Source organism: Apodemus sylvaticus, chromosome 10 (genome assembly GCF_947179515.1).
Source record: "Apodemus sylvaticus chromosome 10, mApoSyl1.1, whole genome shotgun sequence".
NCBI lineage: Eukaryota > Metazoa > Chordata > Mammalia > Rodentia > Muridae > Apodemus > Apodemus sylvaticus.
In genome coordinates this window covers 43,076,668-43,102,664 of record NC_067481.1, presented here as the reverse complement: position 1 = coordinate 43,102,664, position 25,997 = coordinate 43,076,668, and the positions used below count along the sequence as shown (strand labels likewise).

The 25,997-nt window shown below is 40.4% G+C and overlaps 1 protein-coding gene across 2 annotated transcripts in view; it reads right to left on the bottom strand.

Moving 5' to 3' along the window:
* Myo1d (myosin ID) overlaps positions 1-25,997 on the bottom strand; it is a 295,829-nt gene that overhangs the window by 143,915 nt on the left and 125,917 nt on the right. For both annotated transcript variants that reach the window (XM_052197479.1, XM_052197478.1), the window contains exon 16: positions 17,321-17,528. In XM_052197479.1, coding sequence (XP_052053439.1) covers positions 17,321-17,528 — 208 coding nt within the window. The remainder of the gene's footprint in view (positions 1-17,320; positions 17,529-25,997) is intronic.

Here is a 25,997-nt window from a genome sequence, read left to right as displayed (position 1 = left end):
TCTGTCTCTCTCTGTCTCTCTCTGTCTCTGTCTCTGTCTCTGTCTCTCTCTGTCTCTGTCTCTCTGTCTCTGTCTCTGTCTCTGTCTCTCTCTCAGTGACGTGACTGAGGAGGAAGCCATGAGCTCTACTGTGTAATTGTTCCTGCCCTCACAGGGCCTTTTAACAATTCCTTTTAACACTTGAATAAAGAGGAGGGGAGTGTGGGGGAGACTAGGAATTTTATAAAACCAAAATAAAAAAAAATTATTTACTAGTTCTTGTACTGGTTTTGAAATTAACAAAACTCTATAAATAATAACATCACATCATATACTAAAGTTATTGACTAGACCTAAAGTTCTTAGGATTGTATATTTTTAAAAAAACTATGTCTATTTAAAAAAATTATGTATTCTTTTTCATATATAGGATTGTACGATTTTTTATTTCCAAGTTTTTAAAAATAAAGTTTATAAAATTAAAAATATATGAAACTTATTTTAAAATGCTGATTCCAAAATAAAGCCATTTTTGGGTTAGACTAGATTAGCTAGCTCTCCAATGCTTTTGGCAGAGGTTACAAGAGAAGACATGGCTATGAACGAAGCCCTGGCTTTATTACAGCTGTTGTGAGAATTTCCAAGTCATTCCCCTCTGGAGGGGTGACCCAGTGGGTCTCTGTCCTTCCAAAGGGAAGGAAGTCCTTGCTTTCTTAGGGCCATGGGCTCTGAGATTCTCTCATTTGAACTAGTGTAAGAATCTCGACTTTCTTTACATTTGGAAACATCCAACAAAAATGGAAACGGAATTGAGGTGTAGAAGCCATCAAGTCTGCAAACTTTCCTACCAACTGAGGTAACAGGTTTCAGGGATTAGAAAGAAGACATCTTTAGAATCCATTATTCAGCCTATTGCACTATCCTAGAACTTAGCAACCAGGATTTGTTTCTTCTTGTACCTGGAGTTTAACCAGTCTCACCTACATACAGGTTGGTGCCGAGTGTAGATTATAGACTGTGTTCTTTTCATAGAGAAGTCTGAGAAGACAAGGCTGACATAAGCATATTTTAAGCTCTCAGGGTCATGTCCTTGTCCATCCCATTGGCCAGTGTGTGATGATCATTTCTCTCATCTTTTCTGCTTCATATAACGTGGTTGACAGGAAATCAGATAGCACATGATTGGTGGGAAAATGCCATTTCTTTTCAAACCACCACCATACAGGGTGGTTTCTACTGTGTCAATTACAATGACTTATTTTCTGGTTTTTATTTAGGAGGCACGTGCAACTGAAGAACACCTCAGTTTACCTGACTGTTCCCCAGATGAGCACAGATACTCCACACTGCAGACAGAGGGGTTACTTACCTACTAGATTCCACTCACTCTTAAGAGAGAGAAATCTTTTTAGGCCTTTCCCTCTAATTCTGCTAGACAGGGTTCCTCAAGAATAGCGAAGAACCCCACATGTGAAGTTATAAGTGACAACTATTCTGTAAATTATGTCAGGGAAATAGGCCAAGGACAGTTGGCTTGCTAAACAGCACTGAAGAAAATATTGACTCAGGTGACACAACTTAGTCCAGATGTTTCTGACCAAAGAAATTATATAATATTTATAGGCAGACCTTTTAAGAGATGGTTGACATTAATTCTTTACATATTTTAATAGCAATAAATAGCCCAAGAGTTTACATGATTAAGGCTTTTAACACAGGGTGAATATCTTAGGTTATCAGGCTGGAGCCTAAATGCAGTGACGTAATTCACAAGAAGGGAGAGGTGGGAGAACTGAAAATGCGAGAGCAGACAGCACTGTTTCCATGGCGGTAGGGAGATGGCAAGAGTAGAGACTGGAGTGATGTCCCCACAAGCCACACCCTGGTGGGAGCTATCAGAAGCTAGAAGAGGTAGAAGGCTGATTTCCTTCACCACCTTTGGAAAGAACACTGTCTTGCTAACAACTTGTTTTTGCTCAATAAACTGAATTAAAACTTTCCTTTAGAACTATGAAAGAATACATTTCTGTTGTTTTAAGCCACCACATTTGTAATAATAATTTCAAGTAGTCTCTGGCACTAATTCATATAACTATATGGCATAGCTATGGCAATAACTTGATTCAAATCCAAATCAGCAATATTAGTATTAACAACAACAGAAAGTAAATAATTACTTACAGAGTGCGGAAACTATGTCAAGTATATTAACTCAGCTAATACTTGTAACTATTCTCCCAAGTACAGTTTCATTTTCCTTTTACACATAAGAAAACTGAACCACACGTGATCTAAGTATGTTGCCCTATGAAGTGAAGACTGGAACCCAACGTCTTATGGTAGACTAAAGTGAGAACTCTCCGTGGCTAGAAAGAACCACAGTGGAGGCTAGAAATCAGCAAGAAGTTTGTGATTCTTCAATTCAGGAAGAATAAAACCTTTAAGACTTTTTTCTCAGTCAAAAATAATTCTTACCCATACTAGCTCCTTCATTTGCTTGGTATTGTTGACATACACAAATAGTTGTCAAGAACTCACTAGTATCTGTGCTTTCATATGTAACAAGGTTAGCTAGCAAAAAACACTGTAATAGGACTGTGCCGGTGGCCTGCTGTGGAGCCTACACTTGCACATGCCATTCCTGCTGAACTCCTGCTAAGCTAGCTGAAGGTATAGTGCAAAGGAATAAATGGCTTAAGACTTAAACACTGGCGACAAAGTACAGGCATTAGATAAGCATTTTCTTTTGAGCAAGAGTCTTATAAATCACATAGCTGAGTAAGAGATTCTCTGCCCCAATCATTCACGGCATACTTGAGGGGCATTCACACCTGCAGCACACTCCTGGGGAGGGGGTGTCTTACAATCCCTAAAACATATCTTTTTGCTCACTCAAGAAAGCAAGCATCTGTTTTAAAGAAATGACCTTGAATCAGTCCTGCTTATAACTCATAATGTAACAGATCCCTGTGTCCTACTCACACTTGACATAGACATGCTTTATCCAACTCTATAATTTAGACCCAGAAGCGAGGATGACATAAAGCCTGAATTTTGTAACCAACGTCAGGCTCAAGGGCCTTCCCTCCCACTGAATTTACCATCTTAGCCCCACAAATGACAACCAGTGGAGAGAAGTAAAGATGGCTGTTTAGATGGTTTCACTGGGAGACTCTGGTAGAGGGCAGCTTCATTTGAAGAACACTGGGAACAAGGCAGGGAACATGTATAAAGCATGGTGATGAGATGCATAGGACAGCTTATGTCCACAGATTCAGTAATATGAAACAATAGCAGCCCATGGCACGGGAGGAGATGCAGTTGGTTGAATGAGATGCTGGAAGAGTCTGCTTTTAACTTTTAGGAGATGGAAGGGTTTATGAATAGATGAACATCATCACTGAAACTAAGACTACAGTGTTGTATATGTAAGAGTCAAGGAAGAAAGCCTGGAAGGTCACTTAGCCTGGGCTGGGGCAGCTTAATGCTGTTGCTGGCTTTTTATATGAGAATACCTATGCATGGTGCACAAGTCATGGCTTTGAGTTTAAAACTGTGCATAAGAGAGCTGGGCAGTGACTGGGTTGATGTCATCTTTACTTAAATATTCAAAATGTGTTAATTGTAATAAAAATGTTAATTAAAAATTTAGGCCAAAATAATTAAGATTAAAGCTATATATTGTTTCTATTTATAATCTACTCATTTAAATATCAATAAACTCACAAATTAGTCTGTAAAAGTGAATTTGAATGATAAATACTTGATTTTATCTTAGTTCTCAGAATATTCCTCATCAACTCATTTTCTGTAAATGGTCCATTTCCTAGCCATACAAATACAAAATAAAACCATTTAGGATAGGTGACTATCCAGATTTAATATATTATTTTATAACTCTGTATTCAATATTCTAATTTAAATGCAATATCCTAAATAAACATCTTATTTTACCACCACCACCACCACTATCATCATCTTTTTCTTCTTCTTCTTTCTCTTCCTACTCCTCCTCCTCTTCCTCTTCCTCTTCTTCTTCTCTTTGAGACAGTGTCTCACCATGTATCCCTGACTGTTTTGGAACTTACTATGTAGATCAGACTGCCCTGAAATCCACCAACCTCTGCCTCTTAAGTGCTAAGATTAAAGGTATGCACCACAACACTTGATATAATTAGATTTAAAAAAAAAACCACAGGCTCTCATTATCTACTAAATTTGGATAGACCATGATGTTTGGCAACATTAAGACATTCCAATAAAACTACTGAATAAAAATACTACTAAATTTTCTTTTTTCTTTTCTTCTTCTTCTTCTTCTTCTTTTTTTTTTTTTTTAGTTTTTTGAGACAGGGTTTCTCTATGTAGCCCTGGCTCCCTGGCTGTCCTGGAACTCACTCTATAGACCAGGCTGGCCTTGAACTCAGAAATCCGCCTGCCTCTGCCTCCCAGAGTGCTGGGATTACAGGTGTGCGCCACCATCTAAATTTTCTTTATGTAAGATTACAGCCTTGCCCCCAGTGAGTCCTCAGTCCCTTTCACTATGATGACTATGTAAGCAGATAGTTCTAGAATGAACAGCAGAGCCAAGAGAAAATAATACTTAATATCATGATGTATAGTAGTTATTTTTATCATGAACATTTTGATATTAATTTTTTACATGGCCACTGTTAATAGCTGTATGTTTTTTGCTACACAGATGTATAATATACACAACTACTGTCTTAACACTTAAATTTTTCCACTGCTTTCTACTTTCATAAGAACAAATTTTTTTTACAAATAAATTTTACATACATTTTAAAGAATTTTCTTAATATTAATTACTTCAAGTATAGTAGCTAGAATAGAAACAAAACATTTTTAGATTTTTTAAAAAATATATTGCTAAATTATTGCTTAGAAAGTTCTCATCACTTAATATGTGTATGATATGCACGGGTATACATGTCTATATACAAGTATGTAAATGGGCAAGCACAGGTGTGCTCACGCGTGTGAAGGCTAACGGTCAACACTCAGTGTCTTCCTCTACTGCTTCCTACCTCGTGTTTTGACAGTCTAAGTGAACCTGGAGCTCGCCAATTCAGCTACGCTAGAAATTTCAGACTCACGTATATCACTTGGTAGCAGTTTCATACATTGCTAAGCAAGAGAAAAGAAAAAAATACCTCAACAAGGTGGTGCTCAGACTGAAACCACACATATCTTATTATATAGTTACCTTGTTAAACAGTTACATTTTCTTAGGTTAATGAAAAATGTGAAAAAAAATTAAATATGCCAGTGAGTATTTTTTTAACCTTGCACTAGGGATATGGTTTAATGATAAGACAAGTAATGTTGAGGTCATGGGTTCCATCCCCAGCCACCACAAGCAGAACCCCCTCCAAAACAGACAAACAACAACAACAACAAAAAAAAAAACCCTAAAAATTCTTTAAGTGGCAGTTACTTTTCACTAAGGAATGAACAGCCATTACAATAAAATATTCTGATCTTCACGAGAACCAGAGGCGGCCAGCCAAGCAGTGGGGCAGAGGTGAAGCAGGAGAGGAGAAGTCATGTTAGAAAGCAGAACTGAGATGGCTTCGGCAGCTGCGCTTCCTGGCAGCTTCCAGACAGGGGAAACTTAATGAGTTGCAAGGCTTATGTGATTTAGTAGGCACGTTTCATAAGGCAGGTAACTAAAATAAATACTCCTTGCACCCAAATATGCCCTTTGTGTCTTTAGAACAATTATTTTTGTTGGGGAAGGAGCAAAGCTGAATTGCTCAGCAGCGACTTGATGGCTTTTGTCCCCCGCGTCTGAACACATCCAGCTACACCTGTGAAGGTATGCTTCTTATCCATAGCTTGCTGCTCTTGAGTATGGGGTAGAGGGGGATACTGTGATTTAGTGTAAACATCTAGTCACTAAATCCCTTTCCTTTTACTAATGAATGCTTTACAAAGAGTCAACCTCTCCAGCTTGTAGCAATTAAACAAAAGAGCAATGAAAATGTAGCCATGTTTCCATCCCCTCCCCCTTTTCTCTAATACCACCTACAGGGGCCAGACACTGTTGCCATGGAGACAACAGCTGTTGGGCTGTGAGTGACAGGTCTCAAGAGAGAAATGTCTGAGAGAAGGAACATCTCAAGTTAAAACAAAAGTGGTGAGGGAAGAAACAAAGCAAGCTGTTTTCCTGGCACAGTGGAGACTCAATTCAAAGGTGTATTCAGCCCGAGCGAGAGGAGAAAATAAAGGCTTTCCCCCTCTTTCATCTAACACAGGAAACATTTTCCTTCCAAGGGGAACAGAATTCTTTTAAGTAAATCTGAAGCATATGTACACATCTTGGCATAATTACATTTTAAAATTGGGATTCATACTGATGCACCAAATTGGTTGCCGTAGTAATGAGCTATCACCCAGGCAACGGGTTTGCTGCTCTTTCTGGAAAGCAAATCATCTGAGTCCAATGGGGGGGATGGGTTGGGAAAGGGAGGCAGAGGACACTGACTGACAGCGGGGGAAGTGGTCTGTGGAAGGGCAACAGATGACACTGGCCATATCTAGGAGGAGATAAGGCTGAGACAAATTGCTTTTGACAAGTCGTCATTATTTTCCAAATATGCTTTTTCTCATTTTATTCACCAGTTGGGTAGGAGAAGGAGGAGGGTGCTGAGGGTGGGAAGGAAAGAACGCCTTGTGGTTTCAATGATAATTTTTTTGCTGAAGCCTTTTTATTTTTCTAAAAGGCTGTCATTTGTCAAGGTGCAGATGTGGACGCATATTTAAATGGATCAGTTGTTGGCTTATATCATAAATCTCAGAAATTTTCCTCAGAATTGTAAGATCAATGACTTATACACAGCAATATTATTCATTCTAATAGCATGGTTTAGTAATATATGCAGGATAAGATTTCAAATTCAGTAGCTGAATCCTAGATGTTTCAGAAGACAACATGCCTTGTTTTCTTCATTAAGAACATACACACTTTCCCATACTATTTTATTATAAATGTCCAACATACTTTCCTGCTGGAGAACTCTGTTCCTTGGATTTCATTCTCTTGTATCTTGTGCTTATCACGGTTTACATTAACACACTGGTGACTGTATATTTGAAAACTGATGGCTGGGTGGTGGTGACACACGCCTTTAATCCCAGCACTCAGGGGGCAGAGGTAGGCAGATCTCTGAGTTCGAGGTCAGTGTGGTCTATAGAGTGAGTTCCAGGAGAGCTAGGGCAACACAGAGAAACTCAAAAACAAAAACAAACAAAAAGAAAATTGCTACTTCCTTTCTTCTTTCCTTTCCACCACCAACCCCTTGCCGGTCATTTCTACTTGAATGTCTCATTCATACCTGAAACATATCATGCCTGCACTACTGAAATCCTGAAAATATGTGCCAGTGACTGTACCTTCTATCTCAGTCATTCGAGACATTAGCTATCTATGACCTCAACTTGGAAGAATAGGAACCCCAAACAACTCTCATGGTCTGATAATTTCCTCTAATCTCAGTTGTTTGACTGAGGCTATCAGGTTCTTAATTGGCTAGTCTGTTTCCCCTTTGATATACTTTTATTTAAAACTAGGCACATCACTTTTTTCTCTTTCCATAGAATATGGAAAGAAACTAGCTGATAGCTCTACTGATGTATAAACATGTAACAGTTACAGCTGAGCTTACATGAAAGCAAAGGTCAGCATTCCTGTGGGGAGACGGGAGGTGGAGACAGAAGACGGAAGGTGGAGACAGAAGTATCCCCACAGGCTCCTGGGCCCCCTTGTCTGAGTATGCAACAGAAAACAACAAACAAACAAACAAACAAAACACAAAAAGCAATTGGATAATCTTGAACATACTGAAAAATGTTTGTACCTTACACTTGAGCATTTCTAGTCTGGGTTTATGCTTTGAGGCAGCTGTTCTCAAAGTATGTCCCAGGAGAACCCTGGGCATTGCTGAAATCCTCATAAAAGATCCTTTAAGAACAAAATAATTCCCTAAGAATAGAAGTACGCTATTTGCTTTTAAAATTCTCACTCCTTCACAAGTGTACAGAGACCATTCTAGAGACCATTACAGTAAGTGTTGACATTTTTGGTTTTTTGAGACAGGGTTCTCTGTGTAGCCTTGACTGTCCTGGAGCTAGTTGGGTAGACTTTGGGTAGCTAGTTGGCTTTGAACTCAGAGATCTACCTGTCTCTGCCTCCTGATTAACGGCAGGGGCTCCCACTGCCCGGCTCCCACTGTCCTTTTTTAACCCCCTTATCCCTTCTTGCTGGTCCCTTCTTCTGCCCAGAAAACCCTTCCTCTGCTTTCATGCCACAGGCATCCCTTACTACTCCTTTCCCATGTCCTTCTTTGATTATATTAGTAGAAATACATTTTCAAGGAAAAAAAATAGATCTAAAAAAGTTAAGATTTTGATAAACTTTTGTAACTCTCTCCAACAAAGCATTTTTCCTCAGCTTAGGTCTGATCCCTCCCTGAGCTCTTACTGTCTGCCCCAGGGCATCACCATTTCTTTACCCTACTGGTCTGAGTGTTAAGTCCCAGCTTCTTGTGGGTGAAAACTGATCTTCCTCATTTTCATACCTCCATTCAGAAATAATGAACAAATCCATGTTTATTATTCATTAAAAATACTACAAAGATAGTTAGAAACTACTATCTGATCAAAGGTACACTGTACTTCTTTCAATCCTCAGGGCGAGGCCAAGCAGCGGATCTGTGAGTCTGTACTTTGCTGTGTTGTGGACTGCACAGTAATGCACTCCCTGACTGTTGTTAGGAGACAGTTGCCCGAGACCCTACTGGCAGGGTCAAAACTGAGTTCATGTCCCAGGTCCTGAAAGCAACTCCTACCCTGATTCTTCCGGTGTTTCATGTTTGTCTGCTAACCAGTGAAGAATGTGAAGAGGGAAGTTGCAGATTATCTAAACTAAGGCACACAAGTTATGAATGCATTGCCTGTCAGGACATAAATTGACTCTGGGCAGCTTGCCCACACCTTTGTTCCCTTATCATTCCAAATTCCTGGCCAGAAGTCCAGGAGAGGATCGGACTGCAAAAGCTGAGTGGAGGAACCTGAAACTGGGTGACCAGGATAAGGCCCAGTCACCAACGTTTACTTCCTTGTTTAACCCCTGTATCAAAATATGATTTGAAAACGCTACGGCCTGCCCTGCTTCCCCTTGCTTTGGGAAATGTTGTACAATTTCTCTTCAGGATCACAGTTCAGCTCCTCAGTCTGCCCTCACTGATCAGTAGTGGCCTTAGTACAATAAAATTTTGATATCTGCTTTAATACTAGGATGAACATTCAAAGGCACAGTCAATTCCCAAGTCTGTGCTGTTGTCCCTGACTGACAGCTTTTGCAGCCTAATTCAAATAAAGATCTTGCTTTTCTAGACTCCTATGACTGCTTGGGTTATTTTGGTTTTTCAGACCCCAATATTTGGTGTGTTGGCCCAGAACGAAATACCTACGTGCTTGAGCCCCAAAGCCCAACCGGCAGCACCCGGGTCTGTTTTTCAGTCATTTGGCCCTCCAGAGGGAAGCCTGTATTCTGGTCTCTGGTTGGTGTGCCTATCGGAGAAACTGGAGGCAGTAATGCTCATAGGGTCAGAGTGATCTGGAGACAACCCAGCCCTTACTGGTTCCCACTGAGTGAACATCTGGTTCTGGTTCTGGTTCTAAACATGCTATCTATTCATGTCTGTCAGTTTGTGACTACAGTTTTGTTTAGTTTGATTGCTTGTGTTTCATATTCAGAAAATGAGCCAAACAATCTGCTGGCTGTTCACCCCTTAACTTAATCTTAGCCCATCTCAGGGATTTTCAGAAAAAGCATACAACAATAACAGCAGCAGCAGCAGCAACAACAACAACAACATCCCTAGCTGAATGAAACAAAACCAAACCTGAGAAGCTGGTGCTGCTCTTAGAACCTTGTGCAGCTAGGAGCAGAACACTGCTGGAGAAGCCCCCCTCCTGCCTGGATCAAGCTGACAGCCAGAGGGGTGGGGGGATGGGGGTGGGGCGGGGAGCCTGATCTGTACTAGCTGCTCTTAGGCCTGGACTCTTGTGACTGCTTGGGCTGTGCTGGTTTCTCAGATCCTCACACTAACTCAGCCCATGCTGTCAGTTGGCATCCACATCCTTTCCTGTCCCAACGGTGGCTCACAGGACAGTTTAACAAGCACAGATCTCTTCTCCCAGAGAACACGTCAGAATGCATCACTTGCTGACCGCCTTGTCATGTCAAGGGCTGATTCATGCTCCCAACATCAACTTTTCCCTCCACTTGTATTAAGAACATACCCCAGTCCACACGGTTTGCAGTGAATGATTCAGACACTGGTGGATGTCTAAGGTGATTTGACAAAGGAATTGTACCTCCTCCATCTGCCTCCTCCTCATCACCTTTGCGGCTGGTTTTACAAACTTTCCTTCAAGTGAGTGAGTCACAGCTGATTTTTCTCACAACAGGGCACCCTGAATGAGACCACTGTTGAGCAAGTGCATTGAGTATGTGGGAGGCAGGTTCCTGGGTTCAACTTTCAGTTCCAGCATTCATCATCTGTGTGACCTCCACCTATCTACTTAACTAGAACTTTAGCTCCCTTAGTTACCAAACAGACTTGTTTACAAGGTTCTTAAAAGATGTAAGTAGCATATAAAGTAACCAGAAGAGCATCCATCAGCCAGATACCATTTTAGGAAGATTTTTGGTTTGTTTCTTTAAGGGTAAAAGTAGGTTTTTTGGTTTGTTTGGTATTTTTTGAGAAATAAATATTTTGCCTTTAGTCTGAGAAATAACAAAGCATGTGGTTCATTTCACATAGAAGGAAGAGGGCTTTGTTTAGAAGTGCCTTAAAGACTGCTTCACTTCCTACATCACTTGACAAAACTTCACAGTATACAGCTCCTGAGAGGAGAGGGGCAAGCAGGCTGTAGAAGCAACAGAATCCTGGCTGGAGAATGATTCTGTCCACAGTCTGTCTTGTGGTTCATTTACTCAGTTCTGTATACAAACCTCAGAGGTCCCTTATAATTAACAGCTCTATTATTCTCAAATTTCAGAATTCATAACTTCATTATAAGCTTACTGTTAATGAACCACCCTTAATTCTTCACAAGATCATTCTTGTGATGGGGGCTTAATTATAACTCCCCCAAATGCACGCAAATGTGCAAGGCACAGCACAAAGTTAACATATAAATGCAAGAACGTACAGATAAGATTAAATTGTTGACCAAGACAGACCAGCAAGGGCAGTCCTTGTGATACACCAGCTTCCTAGCCACCTCTGAAGTGTTATCTTAAAAAACAAAAAGCTATTTTCTAAAAATACTTATCATTAACACATTATAGCAAGTTTTAAAAATATACATGAACAACACTCCTCTAAACTGAGAGCAGAGTGCATGACAGGTTGCAAGGAACCATGGCCAATGGGATGTGGACAGTACTGTGCTCAACGCTCAGCAAGTCCGGGCTGTTCTTGATCATCTGTGAAGACACGGGAGGGCTCCAGCCAGCTGGAGATGGTGAAAGACCGAGCATCAGATGATGACAATTATGAACTTATAGTATGGGACTGGAGAGATGGCTCAGTGGTTAAGAGCACTGGCTGCTCTTTCAAAGGACCCAGGTTCAATTCTCAGCACCACATGGCAGCTCACAATTGTCTGTGACTCTAGTTTCAGGGGATCCAACACTCTTACACAGACAGGCTGACAGCAACACACCAGTACACATAAATAAATCTTAAAATAAATTCATGGTATAATAAATGCCACTAAATTCCTAGAGTGATTTTGAGAAATAACAGAAGTAGAAGCTCATAAAACTAGAAAGTAAAATAACATACACATAAAGCATGTATTGCATTGAAAAGATTTTAGAAAGAGAAAATGATTACATTTTATGTACTTATTTTGTTGTGTTTGCATGCATGTGTGTGGATGCACATACCGAGGCATGCAAGTGGAGGTCAGAGGACAGCCCATGGGCATTCTCTTCTTCTATCCCCTGGGCTGAGCTCAGGTAGTCAAGCTCATCATCATGAGCCATTTCACTGGCCCCTACATTTTTGTATGTGTACATTGGAGGTTGAAACTAGGGCCTTGTACAGATTAGGTCAGCACTGAGCTACATCCCCAGCTCTTGACTTTTTGACAGAGTCTTCCTATATAGTTCAGGTTTGCCTGAAACTCATTATGTAGCACAGGCTTGCCTCAAACTTGTGATCCTCCTGCCTCTGTCTTTCCAAGTACTAAGATTACAGGTATGTGCTTCTATGCTAAAGTGATTATCTTAAAACCAAACAAATAAACAAACTAAAACCAAAACAGAAAAAATGAAAATCAATTACTGGGAACAAAAGGAATCCAACACACACACACACACACACACACACACACAGAATAGCTAGTCTTGTATACAAGAAATCCCAGAACAACTTTCATAGTTCATCATTAACACATGTGAAAGAAATTAGAGTAAGATAGATACTTTCTCTTCTGTTCTTCAGGTTACAAAGACTTGATAAGATAAAACACAATTAGTAAACTAAAAGTAAGAAAATTACAGAATAAGTAAATTGGAAACATGGTCCTTGGGGACGAACAATCAAATGTATCACTAAAGCTGTGGAGAAAACACAGTGAGCATAAGAAGGAGTGACTGCAGACAGAGAGTGCGAAGAATCTGAAGAAAAAACGGGTTCAAGTCTACTCAGTTACATTTAAGAACCTGGATGATTTTCTAGGGAAAAAATTATCAAAACTGATTCTACAACAAATAATAAAAACAGGTCATCATAAAGATCAAGAGAAAGCTAGTTGCCAATGTGGCACATACCTATAATCCCAACATTCTGTGAAACTGCATATCAAGTCAGCTTGGCCTACATACATCAAGTAAAGGCAGACATAACAACAAACAAAAGGAAACACAAAGCCTCAACAAAATTGTTGAGTTAGGTTCACACAAGGTGAACAAGACAAGGTGTCCCTTCCAGATGTCTTCCTTAGGAAGTGAATCTGCACAGACTAACTTCAATGCTGGGTAGATTGTTTCAAAAGACAGATCAAATACAATATCAGATCTAAAAGAAGACAACAAAATTAACAACAAAATCATAACAGACTACTGGGCATGGGCACACACTTTTCCCAGAACTAGGAAGGCTGAAGCAGGATGACCATGGTAAATTCAAGCCTGGGCCAGATCCTGCTCCAGAGACACTAGCGAAGAAAGCCAATCAACCAATCAGTCCAGCCCCCCACAAAACTCCCCCCAAGATGAGCACTGAGGATCAAGGGAAAGGACTCAGATCTGTGACAAGTACATGAAAACAGTTCAGGGTTTCAGAAAATAAAGACCCAAAGTCAGAGTCATTCATAAGAAGGAAAAAGAAGTGGGCAAAGGCAGAATTCAAAACACAATTGGTACAAAGAAACTTGAGATTAAACATAATTTTGTAGTCTAGTTTAAAAGTTATTTTGCATTCCAGGCAAAGTGAATGGGCACCAAGGCTTAGAAACACACTGTAAGGGAAGGGATAATTTTATGTCTACATAGCCAGGAAAACTAGTCACAAACACGAATTAAGAAATGTTTCATTCTTGATGCAGAAAACCCAACATAAGTCAGTATTATTTTCTGTACCAACATTACTATGTAGAAAATATATTAAATTCATTAGCATTAAAAATAGTAAATTCTCTATGAATTAATCATGAATCCTAAGTCCTCTTTCGGTCTAAAGGCCAATGAAGATGATTTAACTAATAAACCTATTTTGTACTCATATAGATCACTTAATACTACACAAATGTTAATCCTTTTAAGAGATTCTGTAAATTCAGTGCGATTCTAATAAAGATTACAGTTGTGTTACTACACACATTAAAATTTTTATTGCAGGATAAAGGTCTATATGTGGTCCAATCCATCTCAGTAAAGAAAAGCAGAAGGTGGGTTTATCCTACAGTACATCAAGACAGGGTTCCTTCAATGTTCCCTACTGTGAACTCTATTCACCTGAGAAAGTTTTAGACAACTCATATACATACATACATACATATGTGTGTTTAAAAATCAAACAATTAATAATAATAAATAATAAAGAAAATTACTTTAACACAACCCTTTGGAATACATATATTTTGTCATTTATTAAAGATGGAAGGAAATTCCAAATATTAAAGATGGATGGAATGAAATATACATAGGAGCTAAAGTTCATTTATCATTTTTTGTTGTTTTTGTTTTTCAAGACAAGGTTTCTCTGTGTAGCCTTGGCTGTCCTGAAATTTAAGATATCTGCCTGCCTCTGCCTCCCAAGTGCTGGGATCAAAGGTATAGTGCCATCATACATTTACAATATATTTGAAAGAAAAATCAGCCATTCAAACAGAAATTTTTAAGATCAAACATCCCAACAGAATGCAATCTAAGGATACACTAATTCAATACACACTGTAGAGTGGCAGTGTGAAAATATTGTCTTTGTTTTCTATAATTCAACTGTGTTTCTGTAAGGGCAGCAACTGTAACACTGACTACAATTCATCGCACATGGTGATTTCAAATATGATCTAAAGTGTTGCAGCAGATTGGTTGGTACTGTAATAAATAGATTGTCCACTGCAAAGTGGGCATGTTAGGTGTTCTGAATCAGAGCTGCAGCAAAAGTTCACAATTTAACATGGGTGAGCCTTGCCTCAAACACCTCACATTCATTATGTGTTTGATTCTGAATTAGTTTTTGGTTACTGCATGTTCAGAAACCTTTTACTGTTATCAAAGGTTTTGCACTCTCCACACTCAGTTACTTAGTTGCAGATGGGTTATAACTCACAACTTAAGAAGCTGAGTACTAAGACATACTGTGGTAAAAGCTGTGTGGTGTTAATATAAAGGAAGACAAATAGAAAAACTGAAACAGAACTAAGCACCAGGGAAAACAGTATATTCAACATGAGTTATAAGTAGCTCCAAAAATCAAAGGAAAAGGAATAGACTATGCAGGAGATAGTGTGAGAATGTATCAGGTCAAGACCTTAGTATAACGGATGCTATGTTAGAGGAACCATCCTGACCTTGAAACCCAGCATTCAGGTCCTAATACCTGCTGAACTAGGAACAATGACCTGGTCCATCAAAGACCTGGTCCACAGTTCCAGAAACGACTCTAGATGTTTTAACCTTGCCTTTTAGCTTCTGTTGTTCTGCTTCTTACTAATGGAAGCGTGACAACCAGGGTGCCGTTTTTGTGCCTAAAAGACAAAAGGCTGTAAGGCATGGGGCTGCATAATTTGGACAAGTTTCCTATGCAGTCACCAGCCAGCAATAAAGACTTTGTTATATATCAGAGTGTTTGTGTGGTGGTCTCTGATGGGCTTACCTCACAAGAAGAAGACTGGCCAACCACATGAAAGAAAAATAAATCGGATTCCTATGTGTCTTAGTCAGGGTTTCTATTCCTGCACAAACATCATGACCAAGAAGCAAGTTGGGGAGGAAAGGGTTTATTGATCTTACACTTCCACATTGCAGTTCATCACTAAAGGAAGTCAGGACTGGAACTCAAGTAGGTCAGGAAGCAGGAGCTGATGCAGAGGCCATGGAGGGATGTTTCTTACTGGCTTGCTTAGCCTGCTCTCTTATAGAACCCAAGAGCACCAGCTCAAAGGTGGTACCACCCACAAGGGGCCCTCCCCACTTGATCACTAATTGAGAAAATGCCCCACAACTGGATCTCATGGAGGCACTTCCCCAACTGAAGCTCCTTTCTCTGTGATAACTCCAGCCTGTGTCAAGTTGACACACAAAACTAGCCAATACACTATGTGAAACCATTTCATAGATGTATTACAAAAGAATTAAGGATATAAATGTAAGAGAGAAATTCATCTAATTCTTGAGAGAAAAGCTATTTTTGTGACCTAGAAACAAAGGAATTCTCAAATGAAATTCAAAATCCCAAAGTATAAGGCATAATGTATACAGAGTATAAAATTATAGAATCTGTGTTCAACAAAGCACATTTTAGATACATTTCATTTTAATGACTATAAAATAAAATAGAATATATTTATGTCAAAAGTGGATATAAGGCAATGTTAAGAATTGGATTCAAGGAAGCCAGGCGTGGTGGCGTACGCCTGTAATCTCAGCACTTGGGAGGCAGAGGCAGGTACATTTCTGAGTTTGAGGCCAGCCTGGCCTATAGAGTGAGTTCCAGGACAGCCAGGACAGACAGAAACCCTGTCTCAAAAAACCCAAAACAAACAAACAAACAAACAAACATACAAACAAACAAGAATTGGATTCAAGGAATTCTTACTTATTATCAAGAAGACACCAACTTGAAGAAAAATGAACAAAAATACCTAAAACAATAGATGCTTCATAAATGTATAATTATACATATATGAAGTAGTTTATTGGAATTACCCCTACAATCAGGAGATAATTCTACAAACATATACTTTATGCTAGCAAATAAAAACCTCAGAGCCAGGAATAGGTTAACTCTTTTAGAGTTGGCTATTGGGGTCCCATAGACTCACAAGCATCACAAGCTGTTGCCAGCACTCAGGGCTCTCCACCAAAACTTAACAGTATTGCTGAAGATACTATATTCTTGAGTCACAGACCATAGGGACATCAAGCTGGTACTAATTTGGAAGCTTCATTTCTACAGGCTAGTGTCACAGTACTGGAAGTGCTAAGTATGATGCCAGAGGAGAAGAGTAAGCATGAGTCTCACCAAGCTGGGAACCCTGTGAGCCTGGCCTGACAAGATAGGCCCACTGGTGTAATAGTCATGAATGCTATGGGAATAATCAACAACTCTCTAATGAGATCAAAGGCCTGCTCTATGAGATGGAACCCATATCTGGCACTACTAAAGGGACCAACAACCTATGGATAGATAGGTCATAATTCCCTAGGCAAAAACCCAATACTATTAATCTGCTATCTGCTCTGCCCTTGACCAGAACACTACCACCAACATGGTGTCTCTTTGTCCACTGCCAGGGGGTGAAACGCAAGAATTTTTTAAAAAGTCCTTTAAGCATTTAAACTGAGGGGAAAAATATTGAGCTGCAAAAGTAGGCCAACAGGATACCTAACTTTAAACATCAGAGGACAAAATATCTTTCAAGTTTTGGAGTGGCACAGCCAAATAACCTTTGCATGTATGAAGGGAGAAAAAGGTGAAGATCCACACACTGTACCATCCGCACACATTTCTTGAACTAAGAAAACCATTTGTGGAGTCTTGACCCTCTTGCCTATAAACCATGACGTTACCTTTTGTAGAAAGAGGACGACCCTGACAAGCATCTGGGCACGAAGTTCTTCCAAGGTGAACAGTGTACGGGGTGTTCGAATGAAAATTTTGGTCTTCCCATAAGCTACGTCATCCTGAAAGCCACATCGCTCTATGAGTTTCTTGACAGCCTCCTTGTCTGAAGGAAGGTCGTGGTTAGGCCAGGTGAACTCAGAGATCATCTTGTACCTAGGTGAAGGAAAAAAAGCACAAATCAAAGAATGGCAAAAAAAAAGAAAAAAAAAAGTATCGTAGTCTAAAAGAAAAACTTCTCAACAAAACTTAAGCCAACTGTTAGGAGATGTGGATTTCATCAGCCCGATGAGATGAAAAAGAAGGTCTCTTCACCAAAACACTCTTTCATGATAATAATTCTTACTAAACTTGGGCTAAAAATGACTTTCTTAATCTTTGGAAGGCCTCTTGCCAAACATATATAGCAAATTCCATCTGTAAACAGGCTCCTAGGAAGCATTCTCTTTACAGAGACAAGACGAGGATGCTGCCCTCATAGGTTCTCAATGCTGCTCTGGAGGTCTAATTAGCACAGTGAGGAAGGACAGAGCTGGCAATGCTCATGATAATAGGACTCTCTTCAAAGGAACCAAATGGATCTTTGGATAAACTCTTAAAACTAGGAGAAAATTAAGCAGTGTTGGGTCGACCCATGGGAATAAATTGCATTTCTGTAGCTGAGCAGCTCCTTTCCATTTGAGTCTGTGACAAAGCCACTCCTTAAGCCACAGCTTTTGTTTTGTTACAAGTGTAAGACAGAAGCCATACATCACCTCACAGTGACATTCCACTACTTCTATCATAGTCTGCTTAGTTGCAAGCAGTCATGAGCTTCTGCAGACCTTTTAGGGAGTCACACACACATGAGCACATGGCAGGAGGAAGAGCATCTAAACCCTGCCTGTACACTGATTTCCCCATACCCTATGCAGCACTAACGTGGAGCTAAATTAAGTCATTTTTTTCTCTGATACTGAATCTGAAGTTTACAGAAGATTCTGATGCTTCCTCCTGGTACTCATATGTTTTTCTTATTTTAAAACAATTTAACGAGCCGGGCGATGGTGGCGCATGCCTTTAATCCCAGCACTTGGGAGGCAGAGGCATGTGGATTTCTGAGTTCGAGGCCAGCCTGGTCTACAGAGTGAATTCCAGGACAGCCAGGGCTACACAGAGAAATCCCATCTCCAAAAAAACCAAACAACAACAACAACAACAACAACAAGAACAACAAACAATTTAACGAGTTGTATAAAATAACAGGTTTCACTAAGACTCTTATATCAAATACAGTAGACTCTCTCTGATCTACCCCATTGCCTTCCAAAGCCTCCTCCCTCATCTCCTTCTTCTAGTTTTCTTTCTACTTTCATATCTTCTCTCAAGATTCCACAGATGAGAGGAAACAGAAACACTTCTCTTTCTGAGTCTATTATTTCATTTAACATAATCATCTATAGTTCCATCCAATTACCTGAAAATGAATAGTATCTATGCATGTTCTATATGCATTCACCTGTTGGTGGGCACCTAGGTTGGCTCCCTAACATGTTTAATGGGAATAGTTCGATTCTCAGAGTATACACACAGGAACTATGTGCTGGATCATGTTCCTTGGGAACATTCCATGCAGGTTCCCCTGATGTCGGTACTAATTCACACTCCCACTACAGTGTGTACTCGTTCCTTCTCTTCCTGCATTTCACTATTTGTAGATTGTAGTCTTGAGGAAAGCAATCACACTGGGGTGGGATGAAGTGATTTTATTTTGCAATTTTTGATGGCTTTGTTTTAAAAAATATGCTCTGATTATCAATCTGTCTGATAATAGATATTCTTTCATTCTCTATGCTATTCCTTCTCTGTTTTTTTCTTCTTTGCTACATATAACCTTTATAATTTGTTAAGTTTTGCTGTTTTTCCTAAGGCTTGTTTAGAAAGTCATAGCCTGTGCTGATGTCTCAGGTTGGCCTTTCTGATGTGTGCACATCAGTGCGTATGTGTGTGGAAGTCAGGGTTCTTCCTCTATTGCTTTCTCTGACATAATTTTTTTAAAATCAATGTCTCTTGGAGACTAGAGAGATAGTATATTGTTTAAGAGCACTGGCTGCTCTTTTACAGGGTCCATATTCAAATCCCATACCTACATGGTTGCTCACAACCGTCTTTAACCAGTTCTTAGGGATCCAATAGCTTCCTCAAGCATCTTCACTTAGGTGCACAAGATTCACACACACACACACACACACACACACACACACACACACACGTATACATGTCTGCATGCATGCATACACACATGATTAAGAATAATAAAAATAAATCTAAAATTAAAAAAATAATAAAATGAAATGTGTGAAGCTGGAGCTTACTCTTTAATCCAGAATGGTTCTCCAGCAAACTCCCAGGACCCTTCCTGGGAGTCCAACCCACTGACTGGCAGCACTGGGATTACAGATGTGCACTGCCACAATCAGCTTTATGTTGGCGCTAGGGATCAAATTCAGTTTGCACTTTGCCAATGAGTCATCTCCCTAGCCTTAGAACTTGTAGTATTTTGCCTAATTTGAAATTTTGGCTCTTCTATGAAGGTTTTTGATCCACTTTGAATTGACTTGTATAGAATGGGATATCTACAAGTGGATATCCATTTTCCCCAGCACAATATATTAAAGACAATGATCGTAGCACCTTTGTCTTTTCATCCATATAGAATGATGTAAGATAATGTTTCCCATGGTTGCTAGTTTCAGTAACTTAAAACAAACACATAAAATGTTTAAAAAATGTGCCTGGTACACAGAACAGGCTTTTGAAAAAAGCCATTGACTATTGCTATAGTTCTCTTGAAAATTTTAAATATACTAAAATCCCTTCAACATTTGGGCATTTCTTGAGTTTGTTTGAATAGTGCTTCTTCCCTATTCTGTCTTTACTTCTTGTACCTACCTTACAGCAGCTGGAGATGTGGCTGCTTGTATCAGCTACTGGTACTATGCCAATCTCCTAGTCATGTGGCTACACTGAACCAGTCATCAATCAACCAATCAATCAATCAATCGATCGATCAATCAATCAACCAATCAATCAATCTTCATTCCCTCTCACTAGGCCTTCTTATTTAGCACAGGCTGGTCTCTAATTCACTATATAGGCCAGGTATAAACAATCCAGATGCCCCAGCCTCCTAATGCTGGGATAACAAATATACATGTCCATGCCTGGCCTATAGGGGAATGCTAGGACAGGGAAGCAGGAGTGGGTGGGTTGGTGAGCAGGGGGAGGGCAGATGGGTTAGGGGGTTTTCAGAGGGGAAACCAGAAAAGGGGGTACCATTTGAATGTAAATAAAGAAAATATCTAATAAAAAAAGGGAAAAATAGGCAGCTCAAGCTTCACCAGATTGTCTTTGCTTATAATTGAGACATTGGGTTGCCTCTGAAACTTCAAATACTATTTAAGAGTAAGATACATGTTTAAGGATCTTGGCTGTGTATTTGCTATTTTAAGATTGTTTAGTTTGCTTTCTGTTGCTGTGATCAGCACCATGGACAAAAGCAATTTAGGAGAGGAAAGGGTTTATTTCAGTTTACACTTCCATGTCACAGTCCATCACAGAGGGAAGTCAGAGCAAAGATTCAGGGCAGGAACCTGGAAGCAAGAACCGCGAAGGAGTAGATATGGCAGCAGGCCAATCTGATCTGATAATTCCTCCACTGAGCTTCTTTCTTACCAGGTAACTCTAGATTATATCAAGTTGATAATAAAATTCAACCAACACATACATATATGTTTTCCACTATTTAAGGATGTTTGGGGTAGAAATAGGGTATTTAATCTTGGGCCACTAAGACTATTGGAAATGGTTTGCCATTTTCATATATACTATCTGGACATTGAGGTCTGGAAACCTACCTTTCTTTCTTTCTTTCTTTCTTTCTTTCTTTCTTTCTTTCTTTTCTTTCTTTCTTTCTTTTTTTTTTTGTTTGTTTTTTTTTAATTTACATTTCAAATTATTTCCCCTTTTCTGGCCCCCCACTCCCCAAAGTCACATAAGCCCCCTTCCCTCCCCCTGTTCTCCCACCCACCCCTTCCCACTTCCCTGTTCTGGTTTTGCCTTATACTGCTACACCGAGTCTTTCCAGAACCAGGGAAACCTACCTTTCTTTGACCCTCTTTTAGCACTGGGGCTAAAGACGTGTACACTGTACCCACCTTTTCATGGGTGCAGGGGATCTGAACTCAGGGCCTCACATTTGCAGGGCAAACACTTTACCTTTCATATGTTCTTTTTAACCTTTCTGCTTTTATGTGCGTGTAGAAAATGTATTCTAGTGACTACTATTTTTTCATGCCTCAAATGAACATACTAATACCTTCTGAGTTGAAAGTTACAAGGTCCAAAAGGAAACAAAAGGTAGGTAAAGGTCTCCACTCATAGAATACGTTTTCCCTTCAAGCCATGCTTACTTACTATTTGGTTACTGCAACCATTCTCATGGCTTCCATTTATCTCAAGGCAATACACGCCCAGCACAGCCCCTCTGATGGCTACATTCCCATGATGCTCAGGATTTAACTTCTACTGACTTTCTGTACATGACAACACTGCAGCTGATAAATTGTTCAAGTTTTCCATGTAATAAAGATGGACTATAACTTTTTCTAATGAAAGAACTGGACATTGTTTGAAATCAAGACTCACAATGCACACACCTCCACTCATGAAAACACTCCTTCTATACAGTCTATAGATTTATGTGACTTCAACAGGAACAATGGATCAGTTTTAAGCATAACTTTTTGATTACTATAAAATTGAACTCCAGTTTTCCAGGCTATCAATCTATAAAGTTTTATTCATTCTAGCCAAGAACATCTCTTTGGTGTGATCTCCCTTGTACACCTATTACTGAATTCTAATGCCGTGGAGAAAATTTGTCAATACTATGTGGTTTCTCACGTTTATAATCTCCTATCTCCAACAGGTCCTCTTTTCTTTCTGATGGCAAGCCTGTGGAACAAACCCACCTATTCCCACTCTCTAAAACAGCAGTTTTCAACCTGTGGGCTAAGATCCCTGGGGGTATTGAATGACCCCAGGGGTCATATATCAGATATTCTACATACCAGATATAAGTTATGAACAGTAGCAAAATTACAATTATGAAGTAGTAATTTAAATAACTATGGTTGGCGGTTACCGCAACATGAGGAACTGTATTACAGGCTTTAGGAAGGTTGGGACCCACTGCTCTAAAGGAGTTCTTTCTCACTTCCCCTCTGCTCTCCTCCCAAAGCTCACTCTTACTCAGGATCCTGTCTCACATGGCCCTGAGAATGCAGATACAGACAGGAACAACTGCATCTTGCTACCAGTGAAGCTTCAAGACTTCCTGCATCTGACATGCCATGCCTTCTGACTGCACCCACTGTCACAGGCAATAGGCCTCTGCTCCCATCTCAGGCCGACATAGCTTAGAGTTTGGGATTCTCTCCTGTCTTGCCACCTCCAGGATGTTTTTACTACTTTAGAGCCCCCTCGCATGTGCCATGGGATGTCCCCTGTTCTTAGTCATCCCCATCCTTCTGCAGCTGCTGTGCTCATTTCTCTCTGCTCCCACTGTACAGCAAACTGCTGAGCCGTTACAGCCACAGACTCCACTTACTTTCCCATCCTGCTCAAACCAGGCTTTGCCCTCTCCTTTGACTCTTGAGTTGATAAATCTTATTGCCGAGCTTTTGACTTCTGAGTGTTCTGACTTCTAAGTGGTTGTACAACAACATTCCCCCCCCCCCCCGCCCCCCCCCGAGACACAGGGTTTCTCTGTATAGCCCTAGCTGTCCTGGAACTCACTCTGTAGACCAGGCTGACCTCGAACTCAGAAATCTGCCTGCCTCTGCCTCCCAAGTGCTGGGATTACAGGCGTGCGCCACCCCTGCCTGGTGCAACAACATTTTATATGATGGTACAAGTTTCTTTCTGAAATGCCATTACCTGTCAGGTTGTGACACAGCTCCTTCCTAGTTTTCCTTCTGTCTCAGGGGTTATTCCTTTTCTTTTCTTGTTGGTTCCTTGCTGTTAGACCACAAGTTTGGATACCACTTCAGACCGCCTCCTCGTCTCTTTCCACTTCTGGGCTTATATCTGCAGCCTAACTTCCTCCCAGAACTCCAAGTATGCATGCCTAAGAACCCAAGCTTTCAACTTAGATGTTTAGAAGGCATTTAAAAGTTAAAGAGCAAGAGAATAATGTGTGTGTTCATGTGTGCTGACACATGTGTATGGAGATGTGAGGGCACATAACGTGTACCAGTGTGTAGAGGCCAGAGGACAATCTTAGGTGTGATTCCTCAGCAATGGTGTCTACTCTGACACAGGTTTCTTTCTTGCCTGGAACTTGCCACACAGGCGAGGCTGACAGGCCAGTGAGCCCCAGGAGTCTGCTTGTCTGTGCCTTTCCAGCACTGGGATTACAGGTATGCTCCACCACACATGGCTTTTTGATGTACTTCTGGGGAACAAACTCAGGACCTCCTTGCAAACACTACTAACTCTTTTCCCAGCCCAAGCAAATAATCTTGATTTCTATCATTGTCTTGTTCTGTGCTTTCCTCTTGAAACTTGTTTCCTTATGGTTATATGTGTGTACATGATGAGTGTGTGCAGGTGCACATGTATGTGTTGTGCAGGTACGTGTGGGGACTGGCCATTAAGTGTCTTCTGCAATCACTCTACCTTATGTTGTTTTTTACCTTTTTGTTTCTTTTCCCACCTTATTTTCTGGAGAAACAGTCTCTCACTTATTTGTATTGACAGGGTGGCTACCAAACCCCTAGTGCCATCTTCCATCTTTCCAACATTAGGATTATAGGCATGTACCTGGCTTTTCATATGGGTGCTAGGAATCTGCTCTCAGCTTTGCATGATTCTGTAGGAAGCACTTTACTAACTGAGACTTCTTTTACTCAGTATAGTGTTTACCCAGAGGCTTGAACTGCACATCTACTTGACACTTTTCATTCTGTTCTGTTCTCGACTCATCACAGGCCATTCGTGCACAAGCCAGCCTTGTCACCCAGCTCCAATGCATCTGGGTGTGTCCACGGTAACAGTGCTGAAGACACTATTTGCAAGTTACTTTCTAGATTCCTGCAGTAGCAGAATTCCTAAACATCTCTTTGGGGGCGGGGAGAGCACATAGTCACCATAGTGACATGAAGACATCTATAGGACATATTACTCAATGCTTAAAACTCACTAACTTAAATATTTCATTGCTTTGTTCTAATTACAAAGTTCAACACAAGTCAGGTTCTGTTTGTTTCTCTATTTCACACACCAGATACACAGCATCTTTAAACTATACTGATCAGGTGATTCTTAACGTGCCATACTCATTATGCAGTAGACTCTTTCTGCTGGCTGCTCCCTCTGTCTGGCCTTCTCTCTTCTAACCTTTGTATACCTGGGTTCTCTCTGGAAGTGTTATCTCCTTACAGACTCCTCTAGCCGGGCGGTGGTGGTGCACGCCTGTAATCCCAGCACTCTGGGAGGCAGAGGCAGGCGAATTTCTGAGTTTGAAGTCAGCCTGGTCTACAGAGTGAGTTCCAGGACAGCCAGGGCTACACAGAAAAACCCTGCCTCAAAACAAACAAACAAACGAACAAAAAAACAAAAAAAACCCCAAAAAACCAAATCCCCACCCCTCAAAAAAAACCAAGAGAGATAGAGAGAGAGATAGAGATAGAGATAGAGATAGAGATAGAGATAGAGATAGAGATATATATAGAGAGAGACTCCTCTGACCTCAAACATTAAAATTTTCTGGTTTAAGATTTTACATTTATTTTTATGTTTTATGTGTGCTTGTGTGTGCTCAGCTGCCCAAGGAGGTCTAGAGAGGGTGCTGGATCTGTGGAGCTGAAGTTATAGGAGGTTCTCAGTGTCATACTCAGTGTTCTACTGCTGTGAAGAGACACCATGACCACAGCCACTCTTATAAAAGAAATCATTTAATTTGAGCCTTTACTCGAATAGAAATGGTGCTGGAGAAGTAGTTGTGAGTTCTATTATCTGGATCCACAGGCAGCAGGAAGAGAGAAAGCCCCAGACCCTGGGCCTGGCTATCTCCAGTGACACACTTCCTCCAACAAGGCCACACCTACTCCAACAAGGCCACACCCACCCCAATAAGGCCACACCTATCCCAGCAAGGCCACACCTCCTGCTCCTAATCTTTTCAAGCAGTTACCACTCCCTAAGCATTTAAATATATAAGCCTAGGGCCCATTCTTATTCAAACCACCACATCCATGTAGGTCTTCTGGGAGAAGAGCAAGTGCACTTAAACTCTGAGCCACCTTTCCAGCCCCTGGTTTAAGTCTTATATATTTATATACTCACTTTGTGTGTGTGTGTGTGTGTGTGTGTGTGTGTATGTGTGTGTGTGTGTGTGTGTGTGTGTGTGTGTGTGTGTGTGTGTGAGAGAGAGAGAGAGAGAGAGAGAGAGAGAGAGAGAGAGAGAGATCGTCCAGAATGTTGGAAATGTTTAAATATAGACATTTCAAATAATTAAATTGATGAAAATGAAAACCTTGACCTAGCTCCCACTTGCCAACAGTCACTGTCATTACCACCCCT